This window comes from Vidua chalybeata, chromosome 24, assembly GCF_026979565.1.
Source record: "Vidua chalybeata isolate OUT-0048 chromosome 24, bVidCha1 merged haplotype, whole genome shotgun sequence".
Lineage (NCBI taxonomy): Eukaryota > Metazoa > Chordata > Aves > Passeriformes > Viduidae > Vidua > Vidua chalybeata.
The window spans coordinates 2934962-2948212 of record NC_071553.1 but is presented as its reverse complement, the minus strand read 5'-3'; the positions used below and the strand labels follow the sequence as shown (position 1 = coordinate 2948212).

The window sequence follows — 13251 nt, the reverse complement described above, 5'->3', positions numbered from 1 at the left end:
AGGCCCCGCCCCCGCCGCGCCCCGTCCCGTCTCTCCGCGGCCTCGGCCCGCTCCCGCAGGACACACCCGGCGCTCACGGAGCCGCCGTCCATTGGCTGCTGTGGCTGTCACTCATATGAGGTCCACCCCCCCACACCCCGCCCCAGGGCGCACAGAGCCATCGCCCATTGGCTGTCGTGGCTGTCACTCAGACGACGGTCCCGCCCCCTTTCCCTCAGGCGCTCGGAGCCGCTTCACAGACGGGGTTTTACTGCGCTGCCCCGGGGCCTCCCAGTCCGGCCCGGCCCGGCCCGGCCCCGGCCCCCCTCACAGTCCGGCACTGCCCCGGCCCCGCGGTCCGGCCCCCGCCTATTCGCTCTTCAGCCCCTCGGCGATGAGGTTGAGCTCGTAGCACCAGGTCTCGTAGCGATAGGCCACGCGGATCTGGGCCACGTTCGTTTTCCGTATGTCGTTGCCATCGGGCCCGTCTTCCTGGTAGTTTTCACCCAGGAACTTCACTTTCTCCTGCCAGAGGCAAAGACAGCGGTACCGACCTCAGAAGCCCCGGTGGCAGCGCCCGAGGGAAGCCCTGAGCCCACGAGCGGAGCTGGTCGCCATTCTCAGGCCGTGGGCAGGACCTCCCCAGAAGGACACACACCTCGTGTGACAGGAGACACTGCAGGACACCCCCTGCGTGGGAAAGACACCTTCTTCATGGGACAGGACACCCACGATGTGGGAGAGGACACACCTCACGGGACAGGACATACTGCAGGACACCACTGCGTGGGACAGGACACACCTCGTGGGATATGAGACACTGCAGAACACCCAGCTTGAGGGACAGGACACATTGCAGGACACACCTCTCATGGGGCAGGATACACTGCAGGACACACCTGTCATGGGGCAGGACAGACTGCAGGACACACCTCATGGGACAGGACACCCCTCATGGGGCAGGATACACTGCTGGACACACCTCATGGGACAGGACAGACTGCAGGACACACCCCTCATGGGGCAGGACACCCCTCATGGGGCAGGACACGCTGCAGGACACACCTCATGGGACAGGACATCCCTCATGGGGCGGGACACGCTGCAGGACACACCTCATGGGACAGGACAGACTGCAGGACACACCTCATGGGACAGGACATCCCTCATGGGGCGGGACACGCTGCAGGACACACCTCATGGGACAGGACAGACTGCAGGACACACCTCATGGGACAGGATACCCCTCATGGGGCGGGACACGCTGCAGGACACACCTCATGGGACAGGACAGACTGCAGGACACACCTCATGGGACAGGATACCCCTCATGGGGCGGGACACGCTGCAGGACACACCCCTCATGGGGTAGGACACCCGTCATGGGACAGGACAGACTGCAGGACACACCTCTCAGGGGGCAGGACACCCACCTCGTGGGACAGGCCGCACTGCAGGACGCTGTTCCTGGCGATCTCACACATGTCACAGGTGCTGAGCTTGAACACCTGGGCAGCGATGGCGTACTCCTCCATGAGGGGCTCCTGCAGCACAGGGTTAGGGGTCAGCAGCCTCTGCCAGCACAGCCCCTGCTCTGCAGGAGTTATGCCACCTTCAACCAACACTCCCATGCCCACTAAACCATATCACAAAGATATGGTTTTCTCATTTTTTGAAAACTTCCAGGCACCGCTGCCCTGGGCAGCCTGTTCAGATGCTTGACCCCTGTTTCAGTAAAGAAATTTTTCCTAATATCTTACCTGCTGGACCCTCTGCAAGTGCCACTGGCTTCCAAAAAAACCGAGGCCCACACAGTGCCAGCCCCACAGTCCCAGCCCCAGTGCTCAGCTCACACTGTACCTTGGTGTAGTGAAACTGCATGGGGTCATCTGTAGAAAGGGACACCATGAGCCCTTTCTGGTGGAAGTCAAGCAAGGGATTCTTGGCGTACTCCAGGAAGAGGCTGTTGTTGCTGAGTGGGGACATGGCAATGGGAATTCGGGCAAGGAAGTACAGATACTGCAGCACCGGGCTCTGCAGAGAGGAGCAGAGGTACCACCTTAGGGACAAAGTTACTGCACCTTCCACCTCTCCAGGGTCACTCCTCAGATCAGGCCGGTCCCAGCCAGGGAATTGTGTGCAAGGAGAGAGATGGGCCAGCCAGCAATCAATGCTTCAGGCTAAGGAGCACAAGAGGCTGAGCTGTCTGATATCAAACTTAGCTGGCTCCAGTGATAACAATCATATTCTATGATAGGTCTGTGAGGCTAAACCCCCAAAATCTAATACACTGCTCAGCCACATCCCCAAACATGCCTGGAGAAGCCCAGAGAACCACTTAACATCTGCCTGAAGCCAGGCTGCGTCCGTGTAAAGCAGAGGTACAGGTAACTGCCAGCTACCTGAGGCAGTGTGAGCACTTGTGCTCTGCCATGCATGGGCTGCTCCTGGCAGCCTGCTCCACGTACCTTCTTGAGGTTGAGCCCGTGGGAGATGTTATCAGCTGTCATGAAGGCTGCCAGCAGGTGTGTGATGGCCCCGGCCTCGCCGCAGTGCGGGCGGAACAGGAACGTGTTCATGCCACGCTGCCTGGGCACAGGGAAGGAGCACTCAGAGCGGGCAAACAGCAGGGTTGGGTGGCTGGACCCAACTTCAGGCCCAGCTCTGCCCCTGCCATGAGTCCCCAGGAATCCAGCTTGACCTAGGAGCACATTACTCCTTCTCTTTCCTCCTCTGTGTGTGCAATAGATACATCTCTGCAATCCCTGAACTTTCTCCCAGTCCATCACCCCTCCTAACAAGGGGGGTCTGGATTGCTCTGGGATGTGATGCTCCAAATACAGAGTGAGGAGAGCCCCACTTCTTCCACACCAACAATCAAAGAACTGAGGCAAGGCACGAGGCAGCCCCTTGGCAGATCCCAGGCCTCACCTGCGCAGGTTGTTCAGCACCAGGATGTTGGCGTACATGTAGTAGATGTAGTAGGTGTAGGATGGGTTCTTCTGGGAAGTCCACTCCTCTGGCTTTGGGCTTTTAGTGCTGAACATGTGCCCACTGTGCTTGGATTCATCATCCACACTGTCAAAGCCCGTGATCTGCTTGGCAAGGGGACAAAAGAGGTGCATCTCACACTCCCCACCTCATCATGCCCAGGTGGGCTCACTCTGCCTCACCACAGCTCACCAAAGCCCAGCTCTGCCCCTGTGCCCCCCAAGGGCAGGGTCGGGCAAGGCTGCAGACCTCGCTCCTCACACCCCCCCCCAGGCACTGTCCAGGACCAGGAATAAAGCTCACACCTCCCCAGGAGATGAGTGGACGACAATCCACAGCCCCGCAGCAGCCAGCCCAAGCAGTCTGACCCCTCCCCGCACTTCTGGCCACACCTCCCTTCACCAGACTGAGGCAGACCCCGGCCCACTGACAGCGTTTCCGCGACAGGGCCAATACCCCATTTCTTGTGCACCAACAGGAATGTGAGTCCTCCCCACACCTGACAACATCACCTGGTGACACTCACGTGGCGTAGAAAGACACTCAGCTCTTTGTGGGCTTGGGGATTGACAGTTGCCTCAAACACAGGAACAAAGATATATTCCAGCATTTTCCCAAAGTGGGGAAGGAAATTCTTAGACCTGAACACATCACTGTGGACAGAGACAGGGATTAATTGCTACCAGAGGGACAACACAGCCCACTGTCCCCACAATCCTTTCAGGGATGAGGGATCTATAAGGCACTCCCTCAGCCCCATAGCCCGTACTAAATCCTGGGAACTTGGATCATCCACTTCATGTTGGGGGAATAGACCCGGTGGGTGTTGAACCAGCTGGCCAGCTTGGCCCACTCCTTAGGCGAGCGCCCGTAGATCGAGAGCCGGGGCTCCGTGTGCTGGTACTTGGCATCCTCCAGGTCAGAGCCAACCTCCTGCAAACCAGAGCACACCATGGCAAATGAAGCCACAGCAGCAGCACAGCTTCACCCTGTTCTCCTCCCCTCTCTCCATACCTTGATGATGGTAGCAAAATACTCGCCGTTGATGGCGTTCTCCGTCTTCAGGTAGAGGTCCCGCAGCTCGCTGGCCCCCACGGGGTTGTACTTGTCATTGAACTTGTCAAAGCGCTGAAATGTCTGCCGGCCCTGGGGCAGGGAGATCAGGGTCAAACACTGCCCTCACAGCTTGGCAGGGAGCAGGGGCTGAGCCAAACCACCAAAAACGGCATAACCAGGAGCTGCTGCACCCTGACACAAATATTAATGCATGCAACAAGTGTGGGTGCATAGGGAAGGTAAGAGCCATGGGGGGAAGAGTGGCCCAAGAGTGATCTTACATTAGATGTCCTACCACTTACAGCATGGACATCCAGGGAGTCCACTGTCAGGTCGTAGGGGTGCAGTTTGAGCTGCTGGAAAAGCTGTTTCAGGGTGAGCTGTTTGCCCTTGGCATCATAGACCACACGGTCAGCATCCACACAGTAGGACTTCTTGATGAAACGCAGAAGGTGCTTCTGGTTCATGCAGGCTGCGGCATGGATGTGTGTGTCCACCTGGGAAAACAGAGGAACAGTGTGGTATTCACATGTCCTCTGCACAGAGAGAGACTTGGCTTTCTCAGGATTTCTCCTGAGAGAAACTGCGAGAGAAGCAAAGAGAATCAAAACAATTCTTATCTCATTGGTTGCTCCTGTTTGTGCCCATGTGGAATGTGATATGGAGACTGTTTACCCAAGGTGACTGCTTGATTGGATTCTGGTGACGGTGTTTTGGATTCATTGACCAATTGGATCCACGTGTGTGTCGGGACTCTCAGGAGAGAGTCATGGGTTTTCTAGTTAGGTAGTTAGTGATAGTTCTTGTAAGTGTAATATAGTGTAATAAAGTTATAGTATAATATAGTATAATAAAGTAATTAATTAGCCTTCTGAAATCATTGGAGAGCTGCACATCAGTCTTCGCAAGTCGGGGATCCCAGCACCGATAGAACAGCTTCAAGCTGGGATGCTCAGGTACCATCCCAGGGGGGTGAACAAACCCCTCAGGTGAGCACGTTGTGTGGGGAGCAGGGCTCAGCCCAGCAGGTGAACACAGCCAGAGGGAACAACTTTGCCAAGAGCATCGAAGGCAGCACATCCCATTCACAGGAGCAATGCTGCTGCTACAGACGTGGACTCTAACATCAGTTCCCAGGGAGGGGCAGGCACCATAACAAACAGCTCCTCTCCAGGGTCCCTGGGCTCTAAGCCTTGCCTTTTACCTTCCTGCAGTTGTAGAAGTCACGGTGGGGGTTGTTCTTCAGCTCCTTCATCTCCTCCATCTCATTGAGCATTTCATGCACTTGGAACTTGGACGAGAGGAACTTGAGGCGCCGGTGAGCGTAGGTCTTCCTGGTGAGAGCAAAGGGCAGAACAGTCACTGGGCTCTCACCCCTCGGCACGGGGACACAGATTCCACCTGGAGTGGAGGAGCTCATGCTGCCCAGCCCTGCTCCCCTGAGGTGCCTCCCTTGGCTCCATTACAGAGCTCTGAAGGAAGGCTGGCCAGCTGGGAGCCTACCTGCAGGTCCTGTCTCCAGCCCCTGAGTGCTGCTTTGCTAAAGACCCAAACCAGGAGGGCTGACAAGTGCTGAGGACACTTGCACGGCCAGGTGTGTCACCAGCAGGTTCTTCCCTCTTGCCAGGAAAGGGAGGGGTTGCCCTGACTTCCCTCTGCCCACCAAGGCAGAGCCTGGTGGGTTGTGCACTTACACAGGCCCCTGTGCAATCAGGACCAGGAGGAAGTTCATGTCATCAATGAAGTGCTCGAGGCTGGGGTAGGGCAGGTCCTTTGGCTCATTTCTCTCAGCTGCTGCCTTGTCTGCGTAGACATAAACTATCCCATCCTTCATCTGCACGTGGTATCCCAGGTCCTCAGGGAGCTTCCCACTGTCAAGGGGATCCTGTCCATCCTTCACTGGTGGGGTGAACACTGCAGCAAAAGGAGAATTCCATAAGGCTGCCAGCCCAAACCTCCCAGGCCTGCCTTGCTCCCCCACTCCATGCAGCGGGCAGGGACACCCCACCACCATGACACCAAGGAGGGGCCTGGGAGTCCTGAGTCCTGCCCCATGCTGAAGGCAGAGGAAGCCCCTGGGGTGCCTGGCTGTACCTGGGCCAAGGTCACTGGGTTTCCAGGGCTTGCCCTCGATGGCGCGCAGGTACTGCGAGGGTGTCTTGGGGAACCTCTGCAGCGACTGCTGCATGTTCTTCTCCCGGATGCACAGCGCCCGGTACAGGCCCCTGCACACCACTTCAAAGTCTTCCACTGTCACCTGCAGGGGAGGGGATGCTGAAGGCAACCACACAGCTGGAACATGAGTGTGTCCAAGAGACATCCTGGTGCACCCAGGTGGAGGGAGATTTTGGTCACGGCAAGATAAATGTCAAAAAACAGTTTGGGCTGGAAGGGATCCTAAATCTCATCTTGTTCTAGCCCCTGCTGTGGGCAGGGACACATTCCACTGTCCCAGGGTGCTCCCAGCCCCATCCAACCTGGCCTTGGACACTTCCAGGAATGGAGCAGCCACAGCTTCTCTGGGCAACCTGTGCCAGGGCACCCTCACAGGGAAGAATTCCTTCCCAAGATCCCATCTAACCCTGCCCTCAGGCAGTGGGAAGCCATTCCCCCTTGTCCTGTCACTACATGGTATTGTAAAAAGTCCCTCTCCAACTTTCTTGCCATATCATGTAATCATATCTCATATATCTCATCATTTCATATATCGTATCATATCAATGTCCCACAGCTCTGCCTGAGCAGGGCGAGGAAGGGATGATAGGCAGAGACCCAGGCATGACAAAGGGAAGCTCCTGGTTGCAGAACCAGGGAATTTTGATGTCACCCCCTCTTACATTCCTCACTGCAATCAGTAATTGACCCTGAAATGGAAGCCAGGCCTGGGCAAAACATTAAAGCTATTTTTGGAGCCTGGGCTGAAACTGAAGCAGGAACAACAACATGCACTAACCCTGTGTGTCAATGGTTTTTGATTTACTGCACAGACAAGTGTTTTGGGCAGTCAGAAGAGACTGGAATTGAGTAGGTCAGGAAATCAGCACTCCCAGCTAGGACAGTCATGGCAGAGGGAATGTGCTCAGTGCCTGAGCAGGGAGGGATTTCCACATCCCCTCTGTTAGGCAGCTCCAGGCTGAGCAACCTTCCAGCAGCTTCTTAGAAGCAGCACCAATGTAACAGGAGGCTGAGGAGGAGAGGGAGGCAGGATTAGCCTGGGATGTGATAACAGTCCTGGTCAAGTGGCTCTAGGTGACCCTGCCTGTACCAAGGGCTTGTTGACTTCCCTCAGCTGTTCTGGGATCCTTGGACGTGCACAGACCTCAGACAGAGCTGTGTGCAAGCAGAGAGGATGTGACAGAGTGAGCACAGCCTCCCCTGCCAGGCCCTCCCTGGAGAACCCCATGGGAATATGCAGCACCCCACAGCTCCTGCTGAGGAATTCAGCTCTGGATCCCCAGGGATGCAGCAGGGCACCCCCAGATGCTTATGAGGCACAGACTGAGCTGGCAGACACTCTCCCCACTGCAGCTGGTACAGACTCCTGTAACTGACCCTGAAAGTGGGCACTGGGCACTGCTGAGGGACAGGCAGGGACCAGAGGGGTGGCCAGTGTGGAAAGGGAGCAGCCATGGAAGTACCTACCCCAGAGGCGTAATCCCCAGTGATCTGCACCCGCTGGAAGTCGGGCACAGTCTGGTACTGGGGGCAGGTGGAGCTGGCCTCCTCGGGGACAGCCAGGCTGGGTGCTGCCCCCGGGGCCGCGGGCGGTGCCAGCACAGTCGTCTTCATGCGGATCAGCTTCTTCCTGCTGCAGAGAAAGGCTCAGGCAAACAGCCCCGTTCCATGGTCACACAGAGCTGCAGGGCCGGGGGCACTTCCCACAGCCATGTTCCAGCTGTGCACATCATGATCCCGCTCACTGGTGATTTCTGAGCACCTCAAACAGGCGCTGCCAGAAGCACTGGCCACAGCACACGAAGTAGCCACAGGCTTTGGAAGTTGCATCTTTCCGGAGTCCCCAGGTCTCCCTCCCCAACAGCTCTGTGGCCATTACTGTGCTGATGGCCCCAGAACGGGCCAAGGGCGTCTTCCTGTCCAACAGTGGAAGCAGTTGGAGAGGAAATCCTGGAGTACCTGACAGATGCCCTGGGATTATCAAGGATTTATTCCACAGGTGTGGTGAGCTGTGCCCAAGGGCCTTGATTTACATCCCCCCTGTTTGCTCTGGCCGGGAGGTGCAGGCTGTGCTCCTCCCCTTGCCCAGGCTCCTGGGAACTCACCGCATTTCCACTGTGGAGCTGGCCTCCTGGAGCATCATGTGCATTGTCATTTCCTGGCGGGAGATGGGGCAGATGTCTTCCACATCAAAATGAGAGATTTCTCCCCTGACCTCCTCATCCTTCACCTCGGAGGCAAAGACCTTCTCGGCGAAGGAGCGCAGGGACTCGTCCATCTCTGTAAAGAGGAGTTCAGTGTCCCACAGGCAGGTGATTCCCAGCCACTGGAACAGGCAGGTGCCCCTTGCAGGCAGCTCCGTGCTCAGCTGCCATTTCCTCGTGGCCCTCACACCCTAGAGAAGACTCTGAGCCACCTCCCAAATTTGCAGCAACCCACACCTGGTGGGCTGGAGACATACCTTGATACCCTCAGTACAGCAGGACAAGTAAATACAGTGCAAGAATGCTGCCAAAAGGCCCAGAGAGAAGCAGGTCCTTGGGAAGAGCATGCACTGGGAGGAAGAGGGGAAAGTTGGCAGAGCCCTTACAGCTCCAGGGAGCCCAAAATCCACTTGCTGCAGTAGTCAGGGGGAGACAGAGGTATGGATGGGGGCAGAGCTGGCAGCCCGAGCACTCAGCTCCCACCATGCCAGGGCATTCCCAGCTGGGCACTCCCTGTCCACCATGTGCATCGTGCTACAAAGGTGCCGGGACCACCATTGCCACAGGGCTGGCTGGAGCTTTATGGAGGAGGACAAGGAAGGTTAAAAGCCCTTCCTCTGCCAACAGAACACCATAAAACAAGAACCCAAGGGTTCTGCTGGCAGCAGCTCCCAGAAGCAGATGTTTGCATGGCAGCACAGGAGCGCTGACGGGGTTTTGGCAGCTCGGCACAAAGCGAGGTGAGGATCAGTGCCCAAGGATGGGACCTCACCATCGAGTGTCACACAGGACATGGTCACAGGTGAGGACCAAAGCAGAACAAGACAGAGGGTTCTCAACAGCACTCAGGGTGCCAGAATGATATTTAACAAATTGCATATTTTGGTGCTGTATCAAAGGACCAAAAGTTGGGACCATTCTGTGTAACACCGATGGGCAGGAAACAGCATTTCCCCAGCTGCTGAAGGATCACCCTGATCATGATCTTCATGATCTACATGATCTTCACAATCTACATGATCTTCATGATCATGTAACTGCTGCTTGGTTCCAGTGATCATGTCTAGGCAGTAACACTAGCAGAGCATAGAGAAACCCAGCAATACTCACGTTTCTGTTCTGCTGTTTGAGATAAAACAGAGACAAAATAAAAGCTGTTGTGATCAGCCCCTTAAAATCTGAGCCTTTTTGCCTTATCACCTCATCAGTCTTTAAAAAGGGATTTGCAAAGTACAAGTTTAGCCAAACCCTTCCCCTTATAAAAAAAATCAGAGCATCCTAGAATGGTTTGGGTTGGAAGGGACCTTAAAGCTCATGTGATGGGCAGCGACACCTTCCACTGTCCCAGGTTGCTCCAAGCCCTGTCCAACCTGGCCTTGGACACTTCCAGGGATCCAGGGGCAGCCACAGCTGCTCTGGGCACCCTGTGCCAGGGCCTGCCCACCCTCACAGGGAGGAATTCCTTCCCAATATCCCATCTAAACCCACCCTCCTTTGGCTTAAAACCATTCCCCCTTGTCCTGTCATTCCCTGCCCTTGTGAGAAGTCCCTCCAGCCTTCTTGTAGCCCCTTTAGGTACTGGAAGGAAAAGGCAGAGAAGAAGTTGTCACTTTGAGGAACACAAAGAGGGACGCTGCACCTTGCCAAACCAAACCCCACTGCAGCTCCATCCCACCCATCCAGCCCAGTGTGGCTCTGGCACAGCTCCTGCCTGGCACAGTCCCTGCTTTCCCTGCAGTGCCCAAGGTGGAGCATCCTCTAGAACCCAGATCCTCTCACTCCACACCTGAGAGGCAGCAGTCCTGTGCTAAGGCCGAGCTGGGCTGGAAAGGGCTCTCCCTGCACCTGCAGGGACACAGGGAGGGCAGCACAGCCTTCTGCTGACCAGGCAAGCAGTTATTCCAGAGACTCAGAGCACCAGGCTTTGCTGTTTTTTGCCCTTGACTGCCCTCCTCTGTGGCCCTCAGCATGGGTGGTCATTTCAGAGATGCCGAGTTCCATCCCCCTGTGGTCACAGCTCCCCTTATTCCCCAACAGGGTCAGACAGCTGGGGCACTGCAGTCCCACAGATCCTCTCTGCTGCTCAGGCAGGGTGGCAGCAGCATTCTGAGGCTGCAGCTCCTGCCCTTTCCCTCTGACCCAGCAGCTCAGGCTGCAGCTCTGGCATCACAGCTGCTGACTTCCCAAAGCCCAGCCTGCAGAACACACACTCCAGAGTCCTGACTCCACGTATTATTTACCTACAAAACATCCCAGAAATGTATAGTTTGACCTTTCATCTCTTTAGTGGATGGAAATTACACTCAGGAAGGTTCACAACCTCCCACTGATGGTGCAGGGCTAAGCTTTAACACCAGCTTCGTGTGCTGGGACAGCGTCTCTGGCACCACAGCCCTGCAATTCCAAACATGCTCCTATCAGGGCTGTTTGGTGCTGTTATCACTCAGGGCTCTGCAGTCACCTGCCACATGTCCCTCTGCACTGTCCTGCAGAGCCTGGCTGGCCCTGCTCCTGCTGCCCAGCTCCTGCTCCCATCCCCTTGGGGCTGCAGCTCCCCACAGCTGAGCTTCACCAGGGTGACCAGAGATTCCTGAAATCCCTCTGAGCCCTTCCACAGGGATTTAATGATGTCATTACAGGACACATTACACTGCAGGAGAGGCAATATTTTCCTTCAGTAAAAGCAGAGGAAGATTTAAACAATAACACAGTTTTTTTACTGCAATATCCAAAAATGTCTCCAAGCAGGAAGAAAAATGCCCAAAGGCCCCAGTGAGGTCCCCTGGACACCACACATCCAAATCTCTGAGGCTGTGGGCCTGGAACCTGCCCTGTGGCCCCTTGGCTCACACTTGGCTTTCAGACCTACCTGGAATTCTCACCCGGGACATCGCAGCAGCGTTTGCAGAGACTCAGTAACACCCCAGAGTTCCCGAGCACAAGGGGCCAAGTGACTGCCTGGCAGCCCAACACTAATTTTACTGCTTTCCCTTCCCTGTAATCAGACTCTCCCACTCTAAAAGGAGTGGAGATCAACTGTAGCACTATTTAAAGTGCAGCCACAAGCACTTGCACTGAAACAGGTGAAAGCAGGGCTCAAATTTAATTAAATTTTATTTAATTTAATTAATCAAATTTGATTAATCTTTTTCTTTAAGTAAGGTTTGCATTTTACATTTTGTGAAGTGTCACCTGGTGTCTGGCCAGATTTCTGCTTTCCAGGACAGCTGCACCTTTCTAATGTGGTCTGTGGAATTCAGTCTTTTAAGGAAGACTAAACCTGATGTCTTCTATGCTGAACCAAAGGTTTAAAGGAAATTCCCAAACAGAATTGGCTGTGGATAGGTACAAACCACTGAGCTGCTCAGAGGTTTTTCCTGAGGGAGGGATGTGTTTGAGAGCCTGGATTTTACCACCAGGGCTGCCCACATGTCCTCACTTCTTCACAGCTGAATCCAACAAACAAAAGGAAGCTGCAAGGAGCCTCAGTTTGTTCCTGAGCTTTTCAGGAACTGCCTTTTGCAAGCTTTGTGTCCTAATGTTGATCTGATAATCAGTTCTGCACGTGCTGAGCCACAGCCAAGGTGTATCTGAGAGAGAGCAGCTCTCAGCCAAGCCCGAGGTGGGTCAGGCAGCTCCTGCCTTAGCTTGGGCCTGGCAGAGCAGCTCTCAGGCTGGGAGGCACCTCCTGGCTTCATCTGAAGCTCGTTGTTTCCAGCATTTTGGCTTTGAGGGCTGTACCCTCCTTTAGAGTGTCCTCAAACCTTCCCCAGATCTCACCTGCAGCTGGAAAACACCTCCTGTGTGAAGAGAAAGGCCAGAATTTGTTGTGTCCTGCTGTTGCCAGGATAACTCTGAGCTCCTGATTCAGATTCCTGATGGGAAGTGGTGAAACTGAACTGGTCAGGAGGATAAAATAGTTTTGAGGTGAAGCAGAGTCTCTCTCTGTTTGTGCTTTGATTCTTGATGGCGTTGAAAAACTGTCCTGGAATAGGAGAAAGCATTTGGGCAGAGTCTGGCTCTGGTTTAAAGGGTGGCTTTGGTCAGAGCATTGAAGGGAACAGAAAAACCACCTGGAACAGACAGCATTATTTGGAATTATATTTGCATCCAAGGGATTTCTGTGGCACATTTTGCAGGAGCAGCTGTGGAAAGCTCTTGTCCAAGAAGAAGGCTGGAATAGGTGAGAGAGTCACCTGCACAAATAAAATAAAATACAGAGCTGGAAGTAACAAGCCATGGATTTTGTCCTTAGGAGCACAGGAATCCCGTGGCACAGTGAAGTGAGGTGAGCTGGTGCAGCTTCTCCAGCTGAGATAATTTCCACAGCATCCAGAAACTCTCTGCAAGAGATGTTCCCATTATTTGATGGGCACAACTTCAAAATTAAGAAATTAAGACAATTAAGAAGGTGACAATTAAGAAATTCTCCAGAATTTAGGAAATTTTACCCCCCCTCCTTCCCTGTTATTCCCCAAAAATATAAATTTCCCTCCCTTCAGCTGCAGAGGTGCAGCACCAGGGCAAAGCTGGGATGATGGTACAGCTTTGGTCTCCCTCTCATGCTAAGAAAATTTTCAGGTTCTGAATTCTTCTTGCTCTCACCCATCCCCAAGTTTGAGAGTCTCCACACCACATTAATGTTTAACTGTTTCATTCAAGGTCTATAAAATCTGTCTCCTCTTGTTTGCTCTCCCACAAGGACTATATCAGCCCTTAACCCTCCTCGGGATCTTGGGATTCACATCTGAAACCAAAAATAACCTTTAGGATACAGAGGTCATCTTCCTCAAGAGAATCTTGATCGTGTCTTGAGCCCTCAGCTTTTTTAATCACGGGGTTAGCT

The 13251-nt window shown here is 54.5% G+C and overlaps 1 protein-coding gene across 2 annotated transcripts; it reads right to left on the bottom strand.

The window, feature by feature from the left end:
- Nucleotides 1–210: 210 nt before the first annotated feature.
- AMPD1 (adenosine monophosphate deaminase 1) lies at nt 211–11296 on the bottom strand. Of its 2 annotated transcripts, XM_053964163.1 has the most exons (16): nt 11275–11296; nt 9516–9527; nt 8307–8481; nt 7669–7834; nt 6121–6283; nt 5721–5940; nt 5231–5360; nt 4329–4523; nt 3985–4116; nt 3740–3903; nt 3497–3623; nt 2911–3074; nt 2448–2568; nt 1840–2013; nt 1413–1523; nt 211–504 (listed from the first exon to the last, which is right to left on the bottom strand). In XM_053964163.1, the coding sequence occupies exons 1-16, from the start codon at nt 11294–11296 to the stop codon at nt 349–351; spliced, it is 2232 nt and encodes a 743-aa protein (XP_053820138.1). In that variant the 3' UTR covers nt 211–348. The 2 variants fall into 2 exon arrangements, 1 of the variants encoding a protein (XP_053820138.1); XR_008434781.1 differs by lacking the exons at nt 2448–2568; nt 2911–3074; nt 3497–3623; ... (8 more) ...; nt 9516–9527; nt 11275–11296 and having other exon boundaries at nt 417–504; nt 638–1910.
- Nucleotides 11297–13251: the final 1955 nt, after the last annotated feature.